General features: G+C 36.8%; 1 protein-coding gene across 2 annotated transcripts in view; it reads right to left on the bottom strand.

Annotated features, from left to right (window-relative positions):
- The window catches only part of VWA8 (von Willebrand factor A domain containing 8), a 395,340-nt gene that overhangs the window by 350,253 nt on the left and 17,835 nt on the right, over positions 1–27,252 (bottom strand). For both annotated transcript variants that reach the window (XM_050766153.1, XM_050766152.1), the window contains exons 3-4: positions 5,501–5,631; positions 1,028–1,138 (exon numbers count right to left, since the gene is read on the bottom strand). In XM_050766153.1, coding sequence (XP_050622110.1) covers positions 1,028–1,138; positions 5,501–5,584 — 195 coding nt within the window. In that variant the 5' untranslated portion in view covers positions 5,585–5,631. The remainder of the gene's footprint in view (positions 1–1,027; positions 1,139–5,500; positions 5,632–27,252) is intronic.

Raw genomic sequence — 27,252 nt, forward strand, 5'->3', positions numbered from 1 at the left:
ACTAAAGAGTATCCTACTTACCATTATTTCATTAGTCTTTTTAAGTATACATCACTCTGTTCGTTCACAGTTTTATACAATTTCCAACAATGTTACATTAAACATCCTTGTACATATAACTGTTCATGTTTTATGTGAATACACTTGAGTAAAATTTCTAGAAACATAACTGCTGGGTCCAAATGCATGTGTAATTTCTTTTCTTTTGATAAACACTGCCAAACTTTCTTTTTAAATTGCATTAATTTCTGCTGCCATCAATAGCAATGCTGTTTCCTCATCTCTTCTTCCTCATCAACACTGGACATTAGCAAATTCTTTAATCTTTGCCAATCTGAGAGGTAAAAGAAAAATAGCAGCTCACAGTCTTTTAATTTTTATTTTTGTAAATAAGAAAGTCGAGCATCTTTTCATGAAATTATTGAATATTTGAAATACTTTATGAATTGCTTATTTATAGGCTCTATCCTTTTTCTATTAAATATTCCTAAGAATAAGATTTTAAACAATGTATTTGAAGAAGTGTAAAACAAGTTTCATTATAATATTCATAAAACATTATGTTAGTTGGTAATTTCTACCTAAGATACTCTCCCACCAGAGAAAAATCTATAGTTTCTGCGAGTGTATACTTTCACTACCTTTAATACCCCTTTACCCAAGTGACCTATAGATTGAAAATACTTTCATAAATGTACTAGAGAATTTCCTATATCAAATCTCCTTAATTCATTTTTTAAGAAATCAAATTTCTATAGGCAAGTAGTAGGAAACAATTTAAAATTATGAAATCAGCATATTGATCTTTAACATTTTAGAACCATTAATTCATCTAGGATTTCTCATTTAGTATGAAACCAAGAAGACATTTCCAAGAACAGTGAAACTAAAAATCTAAATTAAATCTGTCTAGAGAGAGCACAGTACATCTTTTACTGTTATATGAGCTACTCTCTTTCTACTTAAAAAGTCAATCTTGTATATACCTGGAGTACACGGTCACGGGCTAGAGTGTGATAAAACTTGCCTGATCAATGTAAAAAGCTGTGCCTGCACGGATCTCTCGTCGTTGTTTGAGATCAGTTTCAGTGGTGTCCCTTGACAGGGCAATGTATTCGACCTCCCGTTTGGTCAGCTCCTGTAGAGAAGAGAAAGAAATTATTCCAAAAATAAAATCAAATTTCCAGCATATGATTTGGAACAAGTTATCTGACAATGCCACTGCCCTTGAGAAGTGCATTTTTAAACCTAATTCTGGATTGAAACTTGTTGAGTCTAAGCTTTGGGAAAAAATAAATTGATCAATAAGTTAATCAAAATATCTATATATTATCCTCAGAGCTCTTCTTCTATGGCACTCAATCCTACTACTTAAGCAATAATAATCAAAATTCAATTTTACAAACCTTAATTTTTCCTGTAGAATTATTTCCAAATATAATGAGCAATAATTTGACAGTATTACTATTTTGCCCACAAACTATAGCCATTTCTATAAGTAATGTTCATCTTTTTTAAAGGGGTGATTTAGATTAATTTATTCCATGGATCGATGTTTGCCAAGTGTGTACAGTATGTCAGGTACTTTACCAAATGTGAAAACAAGGTAAAAATACCAATAATCAGCCGGGCGTGGTGGCTCACACCTATAATCCCAGCACTTTGGGAGGCCGAAGTGGGTAGATCACTTGAGGTCAGAAGTTCAAGACCAGCCTGGCCAACATGGTGAAACCCTGTCTCTACTAAAAATACAAAAATTAGCCAGGTATGGTGGTGCGTGCCTGTAGTCCCCGCTACTTGAGAGGCTGAGGCAGGAGAATTGCTTGAACCCAGGAGGTGGAGGTTGAGGTTGCAGTAAGCCGAGATCACACCATTGTACTCCAGTCTGGGCAACAAAGCAAGACTCCATGTCAAGAAAAAAACAAAAACAAAAACAATAATCAGGTAAACAGAAGGTAAACACACATGCATAGTTGTAGGAGAAGTAAAACGAGGATTTAAAAAAAGGAGAGGAAGGAGGTGAAGAAAAAGGAGGAGGAAAAGGAAGGAGAAGAAGGAGCAGGAGGAGGAGAAAAAAATCAAAAAAAATCATGAGATTTGAAGGGGAAACTATGCAGAATTCTTCTGTTTCAAGATAATTTATCCATCCTTAAAAGTCTTTTGCCCTATAATCATGTACAAAAAGTTTTTAACGTTATCTTTGGTTTTACAATGTTGAAGTAAAAACAATGACATTCTCTAATCAAATAAGGCACACAATAAGTTTTTACTAAACATGGGGAACAAACTGATTTACTGAAGCGTAACGGAAAATGGGAATGAACACGCCATTAATGCCAAAAAGGGATATTGCCATACAAGGGGATTTTTTTTCTCCATCCTATCTCCATATGCTACTGATAAAAACATATTGTTGTAATTTATGTCTTCTTTAATGTGCTTGTCCCCATGTTACATAACTTTATGTATGTAAAGGAGGAAAAAAAATATTTTTCTTTTTTTTTTTTTTTGAGACAGTTTTACTCTGTCACCCACACTGTTGTGCAGTGGTGTGATCTCAGCTCACTACAACCTCTGCTTCCCAGGTTCAAGCAATTCACATGCCTCAGCCTCCAGAGTGGCTGGGACTACAGGCATGTGCCACCATGCCTGGCTAATTTTTGTATTTTTTAGTACAGATGGGATTTCACCATGTTGGCCAGACTGATCTCGAACTCCTGACCTCAAGTGATCTGCCCACCTCGGCCTCTGAAAGTGTTGGGATCACAGGCATGAGCCACCGCACCCAGCCTAAAAGGAGGAAACATTTTTAAATAGAGAAAATACAGAGCAGTGGCAAAGACGTGGTGATACCAAAGGATGTTTCCCTAAAAACAAACGAATTGGCTGACAGAGCACAATTTTGGAGTAGAGTAGCAATGTCCGTTGTTGGCAGGTATTTACTTCTTGCTTCTGGAACACATCACTAGTATCTTCACGTCTGCTTCATTGACTGGCTGGATGTGATCTCCCTCAAAGAAAAACCCTGTCATTTACAATAGGCTTCCATTGGTTGACAAAGTTACATATGTCTCTTACTGTTAAATTGCACAGAGTTAGACCCTGAACTGCTACATGGTCATTATCCTCAGCTTCCTTTGCTCTTCATCAGCCATGACAAGCACCAAAGTCTCCTCAGGTGCTGATTCACAAAAGAGGCATGAGTTCATTCACAAACAGCCCCAGGAGCAGCAGATGGAGGAGGGAGGAGTGGTATGATTTTTTTGAACAAACTACCAAAGTCCTTTTATATGAGTTAAGTATAAAATAAACACAACTAGGAAATTATTCCTATTTATTTTCTCATGGTTTAACATGCTTGCCCCAAATTTTCTGCCTTTAAAGATCTCATCCACTCTGGCTATCACTATACATAGGCTGTTATTCTTAGGGGCAATAGTACTCACTGCAGTGTGCAAGGTGGCATAGGCTAGTATTAAGTTTTCTTATGTGTATCCACAGCTTAAGGTTGCCTCAGCTCCATTCCACAATTTAAAGTGAGAGTGTTGTTGGTTTCTTTTTTAAAGACACAGGTTTTACATTTACAAACCTATGTTGCATTTTTTAACCAACAAGGCTTCTCATAATCTCTTAGTCCCTCTCATTTCACATTCTCAATAAGCTCAAAGCCTTGCCAAAAACAAAATCTCAGTGAGATACTGTGGTCTTTGAAATAAGCAAGGTAGCAAGTGCACATCTTAAAATTAAAAAGGCTTGGCTGGGCACGGTGGCTGTAATCCCAGCACTCTGGGAGGCGGAGGCAGGCAGATCGTGAGGTCAGGAGTTGGAGACCAGCCTGCCCAAAATGGTGAAACCCATTTCTACTAAAAACATGAAAAATTAACCAGGTGTGGTGGCACATGCCAGTAGTCCCAGCTACTTGGGAAGCTGAGGCAGGAGAATCACTTGAACCCAGGAGGGAAAGGTTGCAGTGAGCCAAGATCAAGCCACTGCACTGCAGCCTAGGCGACAGAGAGAGACCCCAGCTCAAAAAAAAAAAAAAGAAAAAAGAAAAAAGGCTCTAGATCTGTAATTCTCAGTACCTGATTCAGCATTCTTAGATAAGACACTTTTATCTTATATATTCATAAAGTGAGGATGGCTCTACAGTGGCACGTTTTACCTCACAAACTAGTTCTAGGGATAAATAAAACATACGAAAGCAACGAGCTAGTGTAAGTTAGGCTCTGATTTATTCATGTATTTATTATTTCTGCCCCACATGATTTTTGAAGTACCAAAGAAGATTCACCACTGAAATAAAAGAGTGTACAAGGTAGATTTCAGTAGCATAGAAATCAATCATTTCATAGCAAATAATACAAGGAACTTAAGTTTAAATAAGGTTTTTCTCTTCATCCTAAAAAACGTCTTCAGAACACAGCTTCATCCGGTGGCATTCTTCCATTAATCATCAGGGTAATGCCTACTAATACTGACAAAATAATGGAAAACACTTGTAAATTTTCTTTTTTTGTTGTTTGTTTTTTGTTTGTTTGTTTGTTTTTTGAGATGGAGTCTCACTCTGTCGCTCAGGCTGAAGTGCAGTGGCACGATCTTGGCTCACTGCAACGTCCACCTCCCAACTTCAAGTAATTCTCCTGCCTTAGCCTCCTGAGTAGCTGGAATTACAGGCACCCAGCACCATGCCCTGTTAATTTTTATATTTTTAGTAGAGCCGAGGTTTCACGATATTGGCCAGGCTGGTCTCAAACTCCTGACCTCAGGTGATCCACCCACCTCGGCCTCCCAAAGTGCTGGGATTACAGGTATGAGCCACTGTGCCTGGCCACGACTTGCAAATTTTCTTATTTGTCTTGAGATTTCAGCTTCAATTCACTTAACAACAGTTCTCAAAGAACTGTAAATGTTTAAGAGGACAACATGTCAGAAAGGGGAAACACGGGATTTCAACTTTAGCTCTATTATTTACCAGCTGGATAAAGCTTGAGTGAGTTATTTAACCTCTGTGAACTTGTTTTCTCATCTATTTAAAGAAAACACAAAGAGATATGTAACACAGAAGACATACTCTACAGACCTTAGGCTTCCTTTAAAGACTGCACAACTTCCAAAAGTCAAGGGAATTGTCTGGCGTTTTAAAATGTGAGCCTGAGATAAGGGAATGTTCACTAAGCAGTATAATACCAACTTTTGTTTTGTTAACTTCAGACTTGCTGATTCTATCTGCTACTCATTGCCTGAATTTATATCTCTTTTCTACTGGAAGTGGGGTACTTTCTAGTCACAGTAAAAATTTGCTAAAGCTATGAAAGGTAAATATACATTTGACTCCCAAATAACTTATGCCAAACACTTTATAAACAAATCACTCTTTGATGTCAGCATTTGTTTCAAATAATGACTAATTCTGATATTTTTTTATAAATTCTTAATCTTACTTTATTTCATAGCTTACAAAGTTCAGACCCTTAGAAATTGACAAGAATTAACTGCTCACCAAGTACTGCATAGCAATAGAGCGTCGAAGAGGCCCAGGAGGTCCTATTAGAAAGACATCTTGCCCCAAAAGATCCTTCTGCATTATCCATCTTAGATGCTGAACTACAGATTGAGCCAGGGAGTCTGAAACTATAAAGAAAAAAGAGAAAATGAAGTGCAAATTTAAGTATTACTTATAATATAAATATCCAAGTAATGTGAGCATATTTATATATATGTATATATAAATGTATATAAAATATATGTCTATCTGTGTATGTATTTATAAACATATGTATATAAATAGATATAAACATATACATATGTTTATCTGGACAAACATATAGACGCCTGGTGAATTTTCACATAGTTTACAATAAAACCATTATTGTCAATGCTAAAACAAGATTAAGTTTATGATATCACAAAGAATTATATATTCCTTACTTTAAAGCTTTCCATAACATTTGAATAATAACCTATAACTGTTCCTAAAGAAATAAAAGTTATTGTCAAGGATGATTTGAGGAACTGATTTGATTACTTCAATCACAATTTTATAGTCCAATCTTTTTGTTCTAAAAGAGAGAGAAGACGAAATCATCCCAGATAGTTAATGATTATTATAGTCTCAGAAAATCTGAGGAAAGCATACTACAACTTAAGTTGTAAGATCATGGTTAGAAAATTTGATGTAGACTTAAAACTACTTCCTCAGAATTAACTATTTAAGTCTATTTTATACCAAACTCTTTTGTGAATAGAAGACCACCCCATGCAATGCCCTTCCAAGTCTACTATTAAATCACCCCATCAGTGTGCTCATCTTCTAACTAAGCATTTTCTAAAACGTTTAAATTAATATAATTAGTTTGTTTTTGCTCATATGTAAATCACCCAGTGAGTCCATTCCTGGGTATAAAAGAAAAACTCATAACCTTGTACATCAGGAGACACGTAGAAAACTCAGAGCAGAATGGTCCAAAATAAAACTGGAGAGAGGACAATGAATAAATACACGGAATGGAATATTATACGCAACAAAAACAGAATAAAAGACCCCCACTTCCAATGATATGTTTAACACTTAAAGGTGTAATATTGAGTGAAAAAAAAGAATAAATCATGTATAATATAATACCATTTTGATAAATCTCAGTAAACTAGCAAATGAATTCTTTAGAAATAGATACATATGTGATAAAACAGTACTTGAAAAAGCAAAATGGCAAGGGAATGGTAAGTTGATGATAATTGGATACCTGGGGGTAAGGAGTGGCCATGGAATCAAAGAGATTCTCATGTATAGCTTCAAGGATATTGGTAATATTGTAGTTCTTACATTAGATGTGGGTTACAGTGTTTGTTTTATTATGTTGCATTTTATACAAACAGACACAGACATCTATATTACATAACATCTTTTGTATGTACAAAATACTCCATACGTGTTAAACTTTGTTTAATCACCCACTGAGGTCACAGATAAGTTCCAAGATCCAACTAAGAAAGCCTAGGACTAAATATCTAGTGCTTCTCCTCCTCTGACAGCACAATATTGTTAGGGTAGTCTCTCCTATACTCCCCTACCCCAAAGAAAGCAAACATTTAATCATTGGAAGAGATAATTTCTGATTTTCATTATCCTGGTAGGAAGATCAAGGACAAGGTTTTGGGCAAATTGTTTGGTTTGTCATGTCACTGGGGTCACACTAAAGCATATTACAATCTCCCCAGAACCAATGCCCATATGTCTGAGACTAATTACTCAGTAAAACTGTTTGGTTTCTCTCTTGTTTTTACAAATCCTGTAAGACATGCATCCCTAGCGGGATAAAATCCCTAAGACATGCATCCCTCGTGGGATAAAAGTTGGTTCCTGGAAGGGGGACTTGAAAAAAATGTTTAGATGTTACAATAGTTTGTGGTCCTCGGCCAGGCACGATGGCTCACACCTGTAATCCCAGCACTTTGGGAGGCCGAGGCAGGTGGATCACCTGAGGTCAGGAGTTCAAGACCAGCCTGGCCAACATGAGGAACCCTGTAGTCCCAGCTACTCGGGAGGCTGAGGCTGAAGAATCACTTGAACCCAGGAGGCGGAGGTTGCAGTGAGCCAAGATCACGCCACTGCACTCCAGCCTGGGCGACAGAGTGAGACTCCATCTCTAAAAGGGCACAGTACATAAACAGATATATAACATATCTATAGTATTCAAATTTCATGGGGTTAAGAAGGAATAATGATAGGGAGAAAACACCCACAGGAGAGTAATAAAGAAAAACAGATTGAAAAATACTGCTCTAAGACCTATACTTTTGAGCAATCTATTAGGTAGTTTCATGATGCTAGTATGCAACTGGCCTGAGTCTAGAGAGTTAATCTATAACTATCACATGCCCTTTTATCTATTTTCTTTTCTGCTTGAAGCTTAAATCAATCTTTATAATATACAGTCTATGATTTCTTGCTTCAAGACAAGTCAGCCTCCTTGCTGCTTAAGGATGAAACAAAATAAGAGTTAAGACGCCTTAACTTCTTTATTAGTAAAACTACACAGTGTTCCCCATGCTGCAAATCTATTACCTCTTCCTATTCTGATATCAAACATATAATTAAAAACTTAAACACTTCGGGTTTTTTCTTTACATTTTCATAAATCTCAGCTTAGTTTGGCCACAGGCATTCTCTATAGTACTCTCACAGTTTTGTGTCACTTTGTATTCAACTTTGGCAATGTGCCTGACCTTCCATTACCTGGACTTGATAATTTAAAATCCAAAATTTGTAAAGTTCTAGAAGGTAAAGCCAAGTTGGTTTCTTTAACTTCCTCCCACCTTTTATTATTTATAACTATTGGTAACTATTTATAATTATGGAGTCTCAATTTAGTTCTATACGTCCAGTTCGTTTTGAATGTTTTGACCTTGGAACCATATTCATTTTCAAGATTTTTTAAAATTTAAGGTAGCGGTTCCTAATCAAATGTGAGGCCTGCCCCTCATAAATTTTCTGTATAATAAAGTGCTGATGTTTAGGAATAACTTATCTTTTCATTTTTTGAAGCAAACTGGAGCAGAAGTGAAGTTATAGCCATAATAATAGAGCCATTTATACGCCAGAGTACTTTCTTAAATAGAAGAGAAAAGCATGGAGTATTTAAAGCTAGAGCCCTGGGAATTATGCATCATCTTGTTTATGCTCATGGGAGTGTCTTCCACTTCAGCGTGATGCACATGTACTGAGAAACACTGCCCTAAGGCACATCTGACTAGTCTCAGTCCTTCCTTTATTCTTACCACTCAACAGTGGTTCTCAACTGGTGACCATACTGCTACCACTCTAGGCCTGCCAGGAGGCATTTGGAAAATGTCTGGGAGTACTTTGGGTTGTTGCAAAGCCTTGGGGAATGAGAAATAATTTGATACACCACTGATATTTTGTGATGGTAAATGCAATGACCAAGACAGTCTCATCCTGCCCAGTATGTCAATGGCAGCATAGCTGAGAAATACTGTGTAGTCATTATTTTTTCTCAAGGCCTCTGTTGCCTGCACACCACTAATGAGTTTGTCACAATTAAGCCCAGAGAAAGAGTTTCTCTCTATTTCCTTTACCTTCTGAAAGATAAAACTTTTAGGGAGGAAATCAGTGGAAAATAAGTTATACCTTTAGATTAAGCCTGTAGGAGTTGTAAGGATATCTAAGGCTCTCATCACATTCCAATTTTACATAAGTTTTTTAATACATATAAGCTACCTCTGAATCCCACGGCTGGCCTTGTAGTCTATGGCATACCTTCACGAAGAACACATATTTTCCCTGCTTTTATTCTCCCCCAATAACAATACTAATAATGGTCATAATTTATTGCATTTCTATCAATTAACAGGTAAACATACAAATGATTTTTCATATAGAATCTCATAACAATTCTAGAAAGCAGTAGACCTATTGTATAAGGACACAGATTCGAGACAGACCGGCTGGGTTCAAATTCCAACTCTACAGAATTTACTAGCGATGTAACCTTAATCAAGTTACTTAACCTCTCTGCTCAGTTTCTTCATCTGTATGATAGATATAATTGTACTTACTTATAAAGTTGTTATGAGGATTGTATTAAACACTTAGAACACTGTCTAATAATAGTAAATGCTGCGTTTATTAAATACTCATTACTCCCATTTTACAATAAGAAAATCAAAATTGGAAATGTAGTATCATTTGTCTATAGTTGGTAAGTCCATAAACCAAGAGTTACACCTAAGCCGTTTAAGTCCAAAACTTGTATTTCAGTCATTATACTCTACAGACCCGTCAAAAGCTTTTCAACAGGTGTCCAGCTTCAGGTGCAAGATTTTCCCTACAAGTGTGGACCTCTCAGGGCTACATCAAATTTAGTGGACTTGCTGTTCCAGCCAATAGTTCTACTTCTTTTTGGTGGTATCAATGATATGTTTTATTCCTTTTATTAAAATTTCAAGTTTATTTTGTAGTGAATATTGTTATTGGAGGATCTCCTTCTCAAAGAAAATCCAACTTTCACTTATTCATGTTTTAGTATGGTGTATTTTGTCAAAAAGCATGTCTGTATTTAATGTGTCAGGAAATTGCATTAAACTACTGAAAGAAAGCATCATGCAGTGCTATGTGGTATCTGTGGTATATTTTACATTAATGCTTGAAACTAGCTGTATTTTTAGAATGGCCTCAAGAAAACATGAGTCATACTTAAAAGCATGCCAGAAATAGAAACAAGATTTAAGACTGTACATTACGAACATCTGCAAAACAAAGTGCCAAACTGCCATACATAACCTAATATAAACATAGCAGAGTACACGAGAGAAATCCCCAGCTTCAATGTTTGCAGGCACAAGATGCTACCTTCCAGGAGTCCACATAATAATACACTGATGTCAAAACAATCCCGAAGAGCTTGATCCTATATTCTAAGATTCCTTTTCTAGGTAAAGATAAAAACATGTAGTTCATGTTGGCCTAAATCCCGGACTCAATTCCTAACCAATATTTGTTTTCAAAAAATATGTACTATTTTTTGCCTGGCCATATTCAAAGGCTTTAAAGTAATTTTATCACAGTTACCTAAATTATAATTTTCTCCCTTCATGAACTCAAATTTTCATTTAAGTTAAAATTAAAATTCTAGAAAATTAAGCATAGGTCAGATTCTATTATAATAAATCCTTCAAAACTGTTGATGTTTTCTTAGTATCCCAAAAAGCACCATAATATAATGGAGGGGGGAAAAAAAAAAGCCTTTGAAACCAGACAGACCTATTGCGATTTTTTCATCCTGTCTTTTATCCATGTCCTCAGACAAGCATTTTGACTCTTTCGGATCTGTTTCCTGATTTTCTTTTTTAATTTTTTTTATTATACTTTAATTTCTGAGATACATGTGCCGAACATGCAGATTTGTAGTTTCCTTATTTTCAAAATAAAGATAATAATACTTATTGAGTAATGGTTTGTGAGGATTACAGGTAAAGCACTGTGCCCACTTCTTCAGCCAGTGAGAACCAGTTATGGGAGAATTATTCAAGTCTCATCCTCACCTGCAAACTCCTATCTCTGTTGTGTACCCTGGACACCAGGCTGTATAGTGTGGACTTGGTGGATACGAATAGGCTCCTGAGTTTACACTCATCTACCACATCACAATGCGAGATTTCAAAAGAAGCATGACTAACCTCCTCACGGCAACTATGTGCTCATCTGCTGAACTTTCCCCTATTTACCATGTAACATTCTGTAGTTAGATATAATGGACATGAAGCGTAAAAATATGTAGCCCCAAAGTCCTCATTATTTACAACACAAACTAACTGAACTAAAAAATTAATTTATTCACACAGCTATATTTATTAAGGATCTACTATATGCTCAGTACCAAGAATACAAAGATGAGTAAAATAAGGTTCTTTGAAGACGTCAAAAGAAATAATACATATATAAAACATCGGCTTATACAGCTTATATAAAGTCAATCATTTATAAAGTGGGTTGATGTTTCTGTGATACAATATAGCTGTTATCAAAACTAAACAATACCTACAGCATTGGCCAGCACAGTGCTCAGCACAGAGAAGATATTCAGCTTTTCTTAAAATTGGAAAAATTCATCAATATGTATTAAATAATTATACATATCCATATTCAATGACTGTCATGTTGTTCACTTTTTGTGTAAGGGTACAAAAATAAGAGTAAATTTGCTTGTGTTTGTATAGAAAAATGCAAGACAGATTCCCTTGAAACTAATACTGTGAGAATTAACATAAAGGAGAATAGGGGTGAATACATAATTTCTCAATGTATATCTTTTTATATTGTTTTGATTTCGAACCACAAAAATATATTAGTTCTGCAAAAAAAGTTATTTTTTCAAAGTCATGCTTTAGAACATATTTTACATAAGAAAATATCCACAATATATTGCTTTATGAAAATAGTCTGTGTATATAAAAGTATGGTCTGTAAATTTAAAAAGGTAAGAAAATATTCTGTATATACAAAATAGTATATATAGTACATACTATTGTTTTCTTAAATGATACACATATACACAGTCATTTTTAAAAACATTAAATACATTTTACAAGGATTCAAGCCATGCAAAGTGTATTCTCTGACTAAAATTAAATTATACTAGAAATTAGTAACAGAAAGATCTTTGGAAAATCTCCAAATATTTAGAGACTAAATAGCATAATTCTACATAGCACATGGGATCATTGCTAAGATGGCTGACTAGAAGTTCCTAGCACTCTTCTCCTCCATAAAAAAACCAAGCCAAACAAATGAAAAAAACCACATTTCAACCAAAATAAATAAAAGAGAGCCCTGGAGAACTGCAAAGGAGTAGGAGAAATCCTGTAGAGCACAGAAACCCAGGATGGCCACAAAGAGAAGAAAAGGAAACTTTGCCTCTGCCAAGGATGATCTCAGCCCCTATTTGGGGATCAGCTTGGACCCAGGAGGTATTTCCCTCTGCAGGAAAAAGGTAAGCAGAAGGACACTAACAGCTCCCATCACTACTACGGATACCTGTAGTCTTTGCTACTAGAGATTCCTGCAGTCCTCACAGGCTCTGAGCCCAGCTGAGGGAGCTCCCAAGAGTATACATTCTGTGCTACTCCCAGAGGAGAAACGGACACTATGCCTTACCCCAGTCCCCTGCCTGAGCTGCTACTGTGTTGCAACCAGAGCCACGGCTACTGTGCATCCTGTTCCAGGGATGGGTAGTCATTGCATCCCTCCATCCTGGAGGCTTTGCCATCACTGCAGCACAGCTACCTGGTAGCCCCCAATCCCTGAATTTAGCTAGTGCTATGCTCCAAGTTACCCTGAAGCTGCTCCATCCCCTGCATCCCAGACTTTGGTGTATCCTGCCCTTCAAAGCCTGAGCTGGAATGATTCTCTCACTGGGGACCCACAGCATCAAACTACCCCCAGACACCACATTAACGCAACATCCTATCCTCCTGGATGCCCCAACCCTCTGGCACACTAGAGCAGATGTCCTACCCAGTGCCATAGCTGACACTGTACCCTGCCTCTCAGGGAACTAGCACCTCATCCAACCCATGTAGCTGTATATTTTAGGGTCAAGCTGATACAGTATCTTACTTCCAGGTAATCAAAGCCTTGGATGAGCTATGCCTCTCTCCTACAGGTCAAATGGCCACAGGGCCTTTCCTCCCTAGAACAGGACTAGGAACCCAGAATCTGAGCTGCTGAGAAGCCCCACCTCCCCGGGCAGTAGAGTGACGCTGTACTGCTCCCTGTTCCCTGGGCCATATCTGTGCCTTGCCATTTCTGGGTTCTTGACAGTGCTGCACCTGGCTGCACAGAACCTGGGCTATTGCTGAGTGTCACAGTCCCAGCATCAAGAGTACCTAGTGTGTGACATCTCATCTCCCAGGGCTGACGTTGCCACTGTGTCTTGTTGATTCTAGGTCCCAAATTGCAGCTGTGCCCTATTCCCTGGGGCCTGAACCTTTGGGGTTTCCCTTCTTCCCTGGAGCCATGCCAGTTCTGCACCCTGCCCTCCAGGGTCAGAGCCACAGCTATATGCCTGCCCCCTGGGTGCAAGCTGTTAGAAAGTGGTTCAGGGGCAAGAGCAAACACATTCAAAAGCTAGCAGAAGGCAAGAAATAACCAAGATCAGAGCAGAACTGAAGGAGATAGAGACACAAAAAACCCTTCAAAAAATCAATGAATCCAGGAGCTGGTTTTTTGAAAAGATCAACAAAATTGATAGACCACTAGCAAGACTAATAAAGAAGAAAAGAGAGAAGAATCAAGTAAATGCAATAAAAAATGACAAAGGGGATATTACCACCAATCCCACAGAAATACAGACTACCATCAGAGAATACTATAAACAATTCTGCGCAAATAAACTAGAAAACCTAGAAGAAATGGATAAATTCCTGGACACATACACCCTCCCAAGACTAAACAACGAAGTAGTTGAATCTCTGAATAGACCAATAACAGGCTCTGAAATTGAGGCAATAATTAATAGCCTACCAACCAAAAAAAAGTCCAGGACCAGAGAGATTCACAGCCGAATTCTACCAGAGGTACAAAGAGGAGCTGGTACCATTCCTTCTGAAACTATTCCAAACAATAGAAAAAGAGGGAATCCTCCCTAACTCACTTTACAAGGCCAGCAAGCCTGGCAAAGACACAACAAAAAAAGAGAATTTTAGACCAATATCCCTGATGAACATCGATGCAAAAATCCTCAATAAAACACTGGCAAACCGAATCCAGCAGTACATCAAAAAGATTATCCACCACGATCCAGTTGGCTTCATCCCTGGGATGCAAGGCTGGTTCAACATACGCAAATCAATAAATGTAGTCCATCACATAAACAGAACCAAAGACAAAAACCATATGATTATCTCAATAGATACAGAAAAGTCCTTCAACAAAGGTCAATAGCCTTCATGCTAAAAACTCTCCATAAACTAGGTATTGATGGGATGTATCTCAAAATAATAAGAGCTGTTTATGACAAGCCCACAGCCAATATCATACTGAATGGGCAAAAACTGGAAACATTCCCTTTGAAAACTGGCACAAGACAGAGATGCCCTCTCTCACCACTCCTATTCAACATAGTGTTGGAAGTTCTGGCCAAGGCAATCAGGCAGGAGAAAGAAACAAAGGGTATTCAATTAGGAAAAGAAGAAGTCAAATTGTCCCTGTTTGCAGATGACATGATTGTATATTTAGAAAACCCCACTCGTCTCAGCCCAAAATCTCCTTAAGCTGATAAGCAACTTCAGCAAAGTCTCAGGATACAAAATCAATGTGCAAAAATCACAAGCATTCCTATACACCAATAATAGACAAACAGAGAGCCAAATCATAAGTGAACTCCCATTCACAATTGCTTCAAAGAGAATTAAATACCTAGGAATCCAACTTACAAGGGATGTGAAGGATCTCTTCAAGAATTACAAGATTCTCTTCAAGAATTACAAACCACTGCTCAACGAAATAAAAGAGGACACAAACAAATAGAAGAACATCCCATGTTCATGGACAGAAAGAATCAGTATCGTGAAAATGGCCACACTGCCCACAGTGATTTATCGATTCAATGCCATCCCCATCAAGCTACCAATGACTTTCTCCACAGAATTGGAAAAAACTACTTTAAAGTTCATATGGAACCAAAAAAGACCCCGCATTGCCAAGACAATCCTAAGCCAAAAGAACAACGCTGGAGGCATCACACTACCTGACTTCAAACTATACTACAAGGCTACAGTAACCAAAACAGCATGGTACTGGTACCAAAACAGAGATATAGACCAATGGAACACAACAGAGCCCTCAGAAATAATACCACACATCTACAACCATCTGATCTTTGACAAACCTGACAAAAACAAGAAATGGGGAAAGGATTCCCTATTTAAGAAATGGTGCTGGGAAAACTGGCTAGCCATATGTAGAAAGCTGAAACTGGATCCCTTCCTTACACCACATACAAAAATTAATTCAAGATGGATTAAAAACTTAAACATTAGACCTAAAACCATAAAAATCCTAGAATAAAAGCTAGGCAATACCATTCAGGACACAGGCCTGAGCAAGGACTTCATGATGAAAATACCAAAAGCAATGGCAACAAAAGCCAAAATTGACAAATGGGATCTAATTAAACTAAAGAGCTTCTGCACAGCAAAAGAAACTACCATCAGATTCAAAAGGCAACCTACAGAATGGGAGAAAATTTTTACAATCTACCCATTTGACAAAGGGCTAATATCCAGAATCTACAAAGAACTTAAATAAATTTACAGGAAAATAATCAAACAACCCCATCAAAAAGTGGGTGAAGGATATGAACATGACACCACAAGTGAAAAATTCCACACATTTGACTGCACGTGAGAGGTCGCAGTCAAAAAGCAGGCATTCAACACCCAATTTACTCAGCATCCCCAAGGGAAAAATAGAACTACCTTCAGGCTACATGTATAAGATATACATTAAACACAACTGGAGTTCGTGTTTGAGTTGGGTTCCCATCCCTGCAATGTCTCATTATGTATAAGCAAATATTCAAAAAATTGTTTAAATCTGAAATCCAAAATAACCCTGGTCCCAAGCATTTCAGATAAGGGATGGCCAGCTTGTATATCTATACAATAGAACATTAGGCCAGGCGTGGTGGCTCACGCCTGTAATCCCAGCACTTTGAGAGGCTGAGGTGAGCAGATCACGAGGTCAAGAGATTGAGACCATCCTGGCCAACGTGGTGAAACCTCGTCTCTACTAAAAATACAAAAATTAGATGGGCGTGGTGGTGCACACCTGTAGTCCCAGCTACTCCGGAGGCTGAGGCAGGAGAATCGCTTGAATCCAGGAGGCGAAGGTTGCAGTGAGCCGAGATTGCGCCACTGCACTCCAGCCTGGGCGACAGAGCGAGACTCCGTCTCAGGGGGAAAAAAAAAAATATATATATATATATTATTGAGCCTTTAAAAAGGAGGAAATCTTACCACTTGCCACAACATGGATGAAGTTGGAGGACGTCATGCTAAGAGAAATAAATCAGACCCAGGGTAAAAAAAAAAACCATACATGAGCTCACTTACATGTGGAATCTGGTTAGGGTGGTGGGGAGCAGGGGGAGTCAAAAATACAGAGATATAGAAGAAAAACATTGGTTACCAGGGGTAGGGGTGGGTAGGAAATGGGGAGATACAGGTCAGAGTATTTAAGTAGCAGATATGTAAGATGACCAAGTCTTGAGATCTAATGTACAATATGAGGACTATAAGTAATAAAATTCTACTGTGAAATTGTACTGAAATTCCTGCTGAGTAGTTTTTAGCCGCTTTTGCCATACCAAAAAAAACCATGGGTAACTATGTGAGATGATGGATATGTTAATTTGCTTCACTATAGTAACCATTTTACTATCTATATATATCCCATAACATCATGTTATATGTTACATATACAAAATTAAAAAAAAAAAAACTAACACATGGGCAAAGAAGAAATTAAAAGGGAAATTACAAAGCTTTTTGAATTGAATGAAAGTAAAAACAATGTATCAAAAATTTTAGCATTCCACTAAAGCTGTACTTAGGGAAAATTTTACAGCACTAATTGCCTATCCTGAGAAAACTGAAGTGTTTCCAATTAATGGCTTCAGCTTCTGCCTTAAGAGACTAGAAAAAGAAGAGAAAATGAGATCCAAAGAAAGAAAAAATATTCATCATAGCTTAAAAATCAATGCAATAGAAAACAAAAACACAAAGAAAAATGAATGAAACCAAAATCTTGTTCTTTGAGACTAACAATAAAATTGACAAACCTCTGGTCAGACTATTAAGAGAGAGAAGACACAATTCGCCAACATCAGGAATGAGAGACAGAGAGAGAGGGACAGACAGACAGAAAATATAGATACTTCAGATATTAAAAGGATAATAAGTGGATATTGTTAAACAAAAAACAAAAACAAAAAAACACTTATGCTAATGTATTCCACAACTTAGAAGAAACAAAGTCCTTAAAAGAATCAGCTCCTTTTTTAGTTGACACAATTATATGTGTGAAAGAAATTGAATTTACAGTTAATAACCTCCCGAAAAGAAAACTCTGCGCCAAGATGGCTTCACTGATGAATTCCACCAAACATTTAAGAAAAAATATCAGTTGTATACAAATTCATTCAGAAAACTGAAGGGGAGGAAATTCTTCCCAATTCATTCTATGAGGTCAATATTACCCTCACATCAAAATCTGACAAAGACATGACAAGTAAGGAAAGCTGCAGATCAATATCCCTCATATAGTTGTACAAATCCTAAACAAAATGTTCACACACTAAGTCCAATAATATATTAAAAGACTCACACATTGTTACCAAGAGGGTCTTATCCCAGGAATGAGATGTTGAAAAGTTAGCTTAACATCTGAAAATCAATCAATGTAATTCACATTAATAAACAAGAAAGAAAAAGAAAAAAAAAAAACACAAGATCGTATCAAAAGACACGGAAAAAGCACTTGATAATATTCAACATCTCTTCCAGATTAAAAACTCTAAGCAAACTATGAACAGAAGAAAACTTCCTTAACTTGATAAAGAACATCTATGAAAAACCTTTACCTAACCTACTTAAAAATCAAAGACTAAAGATCCTTTTCCCCAACTTCCGGAATAAGATATTCTCTCTCATAACTTCTATTCAACATATTTTAATGTTTTACATAATAAATTACATATTAAAGAGATTTTAGCAAGTGCGATAAGGTAAACACATAAAAGAAATCAGAAGCATCCAGATTGGAAAGGAAAAAGTAGAGCTGTCTTTATTTATAGACATGATTGTTTATATAGAAAATGTGATGCAATCTACAAAAACAAGCTCTAGAACTAATAAGTGAGTTTTGCACAGCCTCAAGATTCAAGATCAGTATACAAAAATCAACTGTACTTCTATGTTTAAGTCAAAAAGACAATACCATTTACAATAACATCAAAAAGTATGAAATAGAGGATAAAGCTGACAAAACATATGCAAGACCTGTACACTGAAAACAATACAACATTGCTGAGAGAAATTAAAGATCTAAATAGAGAAATATATCTTGTTCATAAGTTGGAAGTTTCAATAATATTAAGATAGCAATTATCTCCAAAATGATCTACAGATTTAATGCAACCCCCATTAAAAATCCCAGCAGGCTTTTTTGTTGTTTTATAAATTGACAAGTTGATTACAAATCACATATAGATGCAAAGAACTTACAATAACCGAAACAACTTTTTAAAAGGACAAAGATGGAGAATTAACATTATCTGATTTTCAGACTAATTGTAAAGCTACAGTAGTCAAAACAGTGAGGCACTGATGTCAAGAGAGAAAAATAGATCGATGGAACGGAACAGTCTAGAAACAGACTCACAATATACACAGACATCAGACTTCTGACATAACTACAAAGGCAATTCAGTGAAGAAAGGATAGTCTTGTCAGCAAATGGAGCTGAAATAACTAGATATCCATATGCAAAAAATAAACTTTGACCCATACCTTATGTCATATACAAGAATTAACTCAAAAAAGGATGACGGACACAAATGTAAAATCCACAAGTACAAAAACAGCTAGCAAAAATTGAGAAAAGAAGTCTTTGTGACCCTCAGTTAGACAAAGATTTTTAGGATTTCTTAGTTGACACCAAAAGCGCAATCCATAAAAGTAAAAACTTAATAAGTTGGATTTCATTAAAATTTAAAACTCCTGCTCTTCAGAGAACACTATTAAGAGAATAAAAAGATAAGCCATAGACTAGAATAAAATGTTTGCAATCTTATATTTGATAAAGTTCTTATATCCAGAATATATAAAGAAAAAGCAACTCAAAATAAAAAAGAACAGCCCATCCAAAATGTAGGCAAAGATTTGACCACTTTACCAAATATATAAAGATGATAAATAAACACACAGATGCATCTTGCACAAAAAGATTAACATCTTTAGTCACTAGGAAATGAAATTTAAAATCACTGTCAGATACTACTACATAACTATTTTAATGGTTAAAATTCAAAAGTCTGACCACACCAAGAGCTGGCAAGAATATGGAGGAACTGGAACTCTGACACACTGCTAGTGGAAATGTAAAATGATACAACCACTGTGGAAAACAGAATTCTTAAAAAGTTAAACACCTACCACGTAATGCAGGTATTTACACAAGAAAAAAGAAAGCCTATGTCCATACAAAGACTTGTACATCAATGTTGAGAGCAGCTTTCTTTCTCTTTCTTTTTTTTCTTTTTTTTTTTAGATGGAGTCTCGCTCTGTCGCCCAGGCTGGAGTGCAGTGGCGTGATCTCAGCTCACTGCAAGCTCCGCCTCCCGGTTCACGCCATTCTCCTGCCTCAGCTTCCCGAGTAGCTGGGACTACAGGCGCCCACCACTATGCCCAGCTAATTTTTTTGTATTTTTAGTAGAGACGGGGTTTCACCGTGTTAGACAGGATAGTCTCGATCTCCTGACCTCGTGATCCACCCGTCTCGGCCTCCCAAAGTGCTGGGATTACAGGCGTGAGCCACCCCGCGCCCGGCCGAGTGCAGCTTTATTTCTGAGAGCCTATAACAACCCAAATGTCTACCAACATGTGTATATAGAAAAAAACTGTAATATAGCCATACAATGGAATACCCCTCAGACAGAAAAAACTCAAAATAAGTTGAGTGATAAAAGCTAGACAGAAAAGTATATATGTTGCATGACTCCATTTATATAAAATTCTAGAAAATCCAAATAAATCTACAAAGCAGATTAATGATTCCTAGGCAATGGAGGAACCAGGAAATGTTATAAAGAGGCACAAGTAAGCTTTTTGGGGACATAAATTTATTTGATCAGTATTTTGATTACAGTAATGTTTCCTGGTTACATACATATGTAAAAACTTACCAAATTATACATTCTAAATATGTGCAGTGTACTGCATGTCAGTTATACCTAATAATACTGTTTTTTAAAATTAGAATTATATATATTAAAATATTAATAGTGTCTATTCAGGTTTATGGACAATTTTGGTTTTATCTTTTGTGTTTTTCAATGTTTTCCAAGTTTTTTATGTTGACTATGTTTTATAATTGTAATAGGAACAAAAAGTTACACTTCTTACGTTTTGAAAAACCATACTGCAAAGTAATAACAGCCATACTGGAAGTAAATAACTGACACACATAGAAAGGAGATAGTGTGGCTGGTCAATAGATCACAATTTAATATCCAAAGTTCAACTTGCAGCTCAGCCTCCTAAAGTGCTTACGTATTAGGCATTGCTAAATTATAATTTGCCAAAGGCATCTTTATTAGTCTTAGTATAGCTAGTCATATTTATGACAATGACAACCACAAACATAAAATAAAACCAAGGAATGACCTTTTGTTATGAGCACATCTCAAAAGAACCAACAATTTTCAGATCCTGTAAAATGAGTCCAAATTTCTTAAACATGAAGCATGAAATTATTTTTAGTCCAAATTTCTTAAACAGAAAGCATGAACTTATTTTGTGGGTCAGGTCACAGAAAAAGCAGTTAGAACTTAGAATAGATGTATTCTTCATTTGAATAAAAGTTGCATTTAAACATGAAGTTTTTATTAGCTATTTTAAAAATTACAAATGTAATACATGTTTACTATAATTTTAAAAATTAAAAAATGTAAAAAGAAAACTATATAAATGGTCTTTTTCAAGCCCCACTCCTAACCCAATGCCCCACAAGGAAGTCAAAGTTAAGAGCCTGCAGTGCCCCTCCCACACTTTTCTCTAAACACAGACAGACATATAATAGACCTGTAAAAGGTGTTTCAAATTGTTTAAGGTTTTTTTTTTTTAAACAATAGTGGTATCATATCTTATATGCCACTCCGAAATCTGTACTATTTTGCTTAACTATAACAGTCTCTAGGTACAAAGATGTAAGTCTAATTTATTCTTTTTTAACAGCCACAGAAGATTCCATAATGTGGGTATACAATAATTTATTCAACAGTTCCTCTATTGATAGACTCAGGTTGCTTCTAGTTTTTCTCTCTACCACAAACACCAAAATGCTGTAATATATAATGTGTATATTTATCCCTTTTTAGGTGCTGCTTTTTTTTTTTTTTTTTTTTTGAGACGGAGTCTTGCTCTGTAGTCCGGGCTGGAGTGCAGTGGCCGGATCTCAGCTCACTGCAAGCTCCGCCTCCCGGGTTTGCGCCATTCTCCTGCCTCAGCCTCCTGAATAGCTGGGACTACAGGCGCCCGCCACCTCGCCCGGCTAGTTTTTTGTATTTTTAGTAGAGACGGGGTTTCACCGTGTTAGCCAGGATGGTCTCGATCTCCTGACCTCGTGATCCGCCCGTCTCGGCCTTGCTTTTTCTTAATGGACAGAGCATAAAAAAGAAATGTCAGAAGATGTACTTTTTATTTTAATCACTATTCCAATATTACTTTCTAAAGAAGTCATATGAACTCATATTTCTCCCAGCAATGTATGAAAATGCCATTTCCCTGAAACTCTGTAGGTACTGGACATCACAGTATTTTTAAATTTTGGCCCAAGTGATGTATGAAAGTTTGCTATCTTGCTACATAATTTCCATCTCTCTAGCTATTAAGGAGTGTTAGAACACACATTCACATGTTTATTGCTCATCTGAATTTCCTCTTTTATGTTGTGCCTGTTTAAATCCTTCATTTATTTTCTATTGGATCACATGGTTTTTCTCATCAATTTACAAGAGATACTTACATGTTAAGTGTGTTATTTCTCTATCATTTGTGTTATATAGGCATTAAAAATGTGATTTTTAAGTTATGGGTTTACTATTTGAATTCATTTTCTCATTTAAACAATATCTTTAATGGTGACTAAATTGCCACATGGATCCACAGAAGCCTATTTGTTTAGCACATTACATAGCTTGAAAATTGTGCATCTGGGAGTAGAGGGCATTGGGGAGATGTTGGTTGAAAATTTCAGTTAGGAGAAAAAAACTTCAGAAGATCTACTGTACAATATGGTGACTATAGTTATTAACAATGTATTCCATACTTGAAAATGGCTAAGAGAATAGATTTTAAATGTTCTCACCACAAAAAAGATAACTATGTGAGGTCATAGATATGTTAATTAGTTTGATTTAGCCCTTCCATAATATATACATATATCAAAACATGTTGTACACCACAAAATACAGTCATGCACCACATAATGACGTTCCAGGCAATGATGGATTGCGTATTAGATGATGGTCCCATAAGATAATACTGGAATTGAAAAATTCCTATCACCTAGTGATGTCACAGTGTCATAACACTGTAGTTAATGCATTACCTTTTCAATGTTTCAATACACAAATACCTACCATTGTGTAACAATTGTGTTACAATAGTCTACAGTATTCAGTACAGTAACATGCTATATAGGTTTGTACCCTTGGAACAATAGGCTGTACCATATAGCCTCGGTGTTTAGTAGGCTATACCAGCAGTCACCAACCTTTTTGATACCAGGGAAGGTAATTTTTCCACAGACTGGGGGGAGGGGAATGGTTTCAGGATGATTCAAATGCATTATATTTATTGTGCACTTTATTTCTCTTATTATTACATTGTAATATATAATTACATAATTATACAACTCATCATAACATAGAATCAGTGGGAGCTCTGAGCTTGTTTTCTTGCAACTAGACAATCCCATCTACGGGTGATGGGAGACACTGAGAGATCATTAGGCATTAGGTTCTCATAAGGAGCGCGCAACCTAGATCCATTGCATGCACAGTTCCCAGTAGGGTTTGTCCTCCTATAAGAATCTAATGTCACCACTGATCTGACAGGAGGCGGATCTCAGGTGGTAATGCAAGCAAGGAGGGGCAGCTGTAAATACAGATGAAGCTTTGCTCGCTTGCCTGCTGCTCATGTCCTGTTGTGCAGCCTTGTTTCTAACAGGCCATAGACCAGTACTGGACCCCTGAGCTATACCATGTAGGTTTGTGTAAGTACACACTGTGGTGTTAACAATGATCAATGAAATCACTTAATGATGCATTTCTCAGAAGACAACCCTCAACCCTGTCGTTAAATAACACATAACTGTATATACAATTTTTGTCAATTAAAAAATAAATTAATTTTTAAAATTACACATCTGCAATGAAAGTTGCAGAAAGCAACAAGAGGATTAAGCAGAAAATAAAGAGTAATAAAATGCAGCCAGGCATGGTGGCTCACGCCTGTAATCCCAGCACTTTGGGACAACGAGGGGGGCAGATCACCTGAGGTCACGAGTTTGAGACCAGCCTGGCCAACACGGTGAAACCCTGACTCCACTAAAAATACAAAAATGAGCCGGACATGGTGGCACCCACCTGTAATCCCAGCTACTGGGGAGGCTGAGGCACTTGAACCTGGGAGGCAGAGGTTGCAGTGAGCTGAGATCGCCACTGCACTCCAGCCTGGGTAACAGGGTGAGACTCAGTCTCTTTTAAAAAAAAAAAAAAAAAGGTAATAAAATGCATCAAAAATATTGAATCCTTCTTGAACATGGTGCCTGGGGAAAAGAAGATAAAAGAAAAAGTAAGCACATTGGATAAAGATTGCTATAGAGACTCTACAGGATACTTAAGAACATGTTCAAGGACTTTTAAAGTTGATGAGACTCTTCCTTTTAAGGACTCTATTCTTAAAAACACATCTAGGCCAGGTGCGGTAGCTCACGCCTGTAATCCTATCACTTTGGGAAGCCGAGGCGGGCGGATCACGAGGTCAGGAGTTTGAGACCAGCCTGGCTGACATGACGAAACCCCATCTCTACTAAAAATACAAAAATTAGCCAGGCGTAGTGGCAGGCGCCTGTAGTCCCAGCTACTCGGGAGGCTGAGGCAGGAGAATGGCGTGAACCCGGGAGGCGGAGGTTGCAGTGAGCCGAGATTGCGCCACTGCACTCCAGCCTGAGTGACAGAGTGAGACTCTATCTCAAAAAAAATAAATAAATAAATAAATAAAGAAATCTCAAAGTAATCCTTTTCTCAAAGAAAATTCTTATATAATGAGAGGCAATTAGTCCAACTATTGAAAATAAGGCAGATCCTAAGTAGCGGCAGCCCTGCATCTTTGATTTTTTCCCAAGCTCTAACTCTATTAAGTAAGGGACTCTTAGGTAACACTTTCCCAGTGAAGTTTTGTGTAATTTTTGCCACTAATTCATTAAGCTTGACAAATAGCTGCAATGATTGTTCTTTATTATCTACATTTACACAAAAATCATGCTATCATTTATGATACTGATGAATTTCTCAAACCTCAAAATTATTTACAAACTAAAGGAAAAATTCTCTCCTCCTGTGGATTTTATGTCAAAACTCACCATTTTAAATAAAGCACAATGTTGTAATTCTTACAGAAATCTTTGTGGGCCCTAATTGCTTGGGTAACAGTTCAGTGTGTCCAGTAAACCTTAAATGACCTCATATATAATTGGTCTACCAACTGCAACAAGATTATGTAAGCAAGCAGAAATATAACTCTGAGGTCAGGTTGAAAGCTATCTATTGAAAACCTGCTCTGCTGGAGCACAACCTGATAAGGCAAATCCTGGAAGAAACACCATTTTTGATACAATATAGTTTAACTTCAAGCACAAAAGCATGAAAGAATCCCTTTTTGAAAACTGCCAAATTCACCTAAGCCTTAAGATTCCGTTTTCACAGAGAAAAGTAAAAAAGCATTTATCCACTTCAACACTTACAGGTGAGAGACTCGGGACTAAGATGATAAATGGAAGTTATAATGATCAAGGCAGGAGGTAACAAGACCTAGATCATAAAAAACAAACAAACTGAAGAGTAATCCAACTCTCATATCTATGATGTGCCAGGTTAGATGCTGCAGTGGGGAAGATGTCCTGCTGTGCCCAATGCTGTGAAGACAGAGGCAATTCAAAAGAGAAGTTGACAGCTGACTGTAGACTATACATATTTATTATTTCAGCTGGTCAATGAATTAAGAAATTTTACTTTGATGAGATAATACTGTTTTTGTGTAGTTTTGCACTGAAGTTTAGATTTCCAGCTGAGAATATTTCTAGTCTTAAGCATCAGCCACTTAGCAGGATTTCTACCATTCTATTAAATTTTAAATATGAATATCAGGGTTCATATTTCAACATTGTGATTTTTATTATTCCTTCATTACTGTAAGATAATAGTGACTCTCAGTGCTCTAAACAATAAATTTGATAAAGATAGAAATAAAATAGCACTGTCATGCCTCAAGTAATTCAGTATTTTTAATAATCTTTCACACTTTTAAATTCCAAAAGAATTTTCTAACATACTGTTCTTCTCATTCCAGGACTTAGTCTCAGGAAAATCAAGAGTAGCTAGTAAATAGCTAGAGACATTGTGGCAGACTGTAAAAGGAAAACCGAACTGAAGTCAGGAAATCTGGGCTTTGCTACTAATTAATCAGTCTTCTGACCTCCTTCTCTGGTCCTACTTTCCTGGCTATGAAATCAAAGTTTCAGAGAGGATAATAATTGCTCAAGTCCCTTTCTTCAACAAAAGTCTATCATTTTATGTTTCACTTGAAAATGTTAAATATCTAAAAAGCAAAAATCTTTTTAGAATTAGGTAAATCAAAGCATAAATACAGGAAGAAAAGTAAGAGGGTATCAAACTTCAACAAAACACCATTGCCAAAGTATTTTAAAATACTTTTTAAACTCCAAAACAGAAAAGAAAAAAAAAAAAAAAAAGTCCATCAAAATTCTCTCATAATCCAAAGCCATAATCTGTAATCAATCAAGTAACAGCCACAGTGAAGCCAAAGAACTATAATTCACTCCTTTTGGAAACAGTCCTCAAGAGAGGAAGAAAAAGTTCAACAAATACAATATTGGAACACAATACAGTAAATGAATGCACAAAAACATGTTGTATTATGCAGGACAATTTATCTGTCTAATCAATATGTAGCAACCACATAATGCATATGTGGCTACTTAAGATTTTGGTTGATGTAGCTCAGTCACTTATTATTTCAAGTTCATCAAACCCCTAGCTGACTTTTTCTTACAAATGGACACAGTTGCTCATAATAAGATTAGTAGAAACAACGCAACAATTTACTACTGGATAAAACATATGGTACCACCATCGTCTTGATGTACAAAGGATAATAGAGGAGGAATACTTATATTGTGATTATGGTAGGAATAATGATGAATGAATAGCAAGAATAGAAAATACTGGCCGGGCGCGGTGGCTCAAGCCTGTAATCCCAGCACTTTGGGAGGCCGAGACGGGCGGATCACGAGGTCAGGAGATCGAGACCATCCTGGCTAACACAGTGAAACCCCGTCTCTACTAAAAATACAAAAACTTAGCCAGGCGAGGTGGCAGGCGCCTGTAGTCCCAGCTACTCGGGAGGCTGAGGCAGGAGAATGGCGTAAACCCGGGAGGCGGAGCTTGCAGTGAGCTGAGATCCGGCCACTGCACTCCAGCCTGGGTGACAGAGCGAGACTCTGTCTCAAAAAAAAAAAAAAAAAAAAAAAAAAAAGAAAATACAAATTGGGTCTGCAGGCTATCCAACCGCTTTCAATATTAACTCTTCAGGTAAATTTCAAAGAGCAAGCTACTAATAACAAAATACAAAAAGTTTTGATTACGTAAA

This window comes from Macaca thibetana, chromosome 17 (genome assembly GCF_024542745.1).
Source record: "Macaca thibetana thibetana isolate TM-01 chromosome 17, ASM2454274v1, whole genome shotgun sequence".
In the NCBI taxonomy this organism is placed as follows: Eukaryota; Metazoa; Chordata; class Mammalia; order Primates; family Cercopithecidae; genus Macaca; species Macaca thibetana.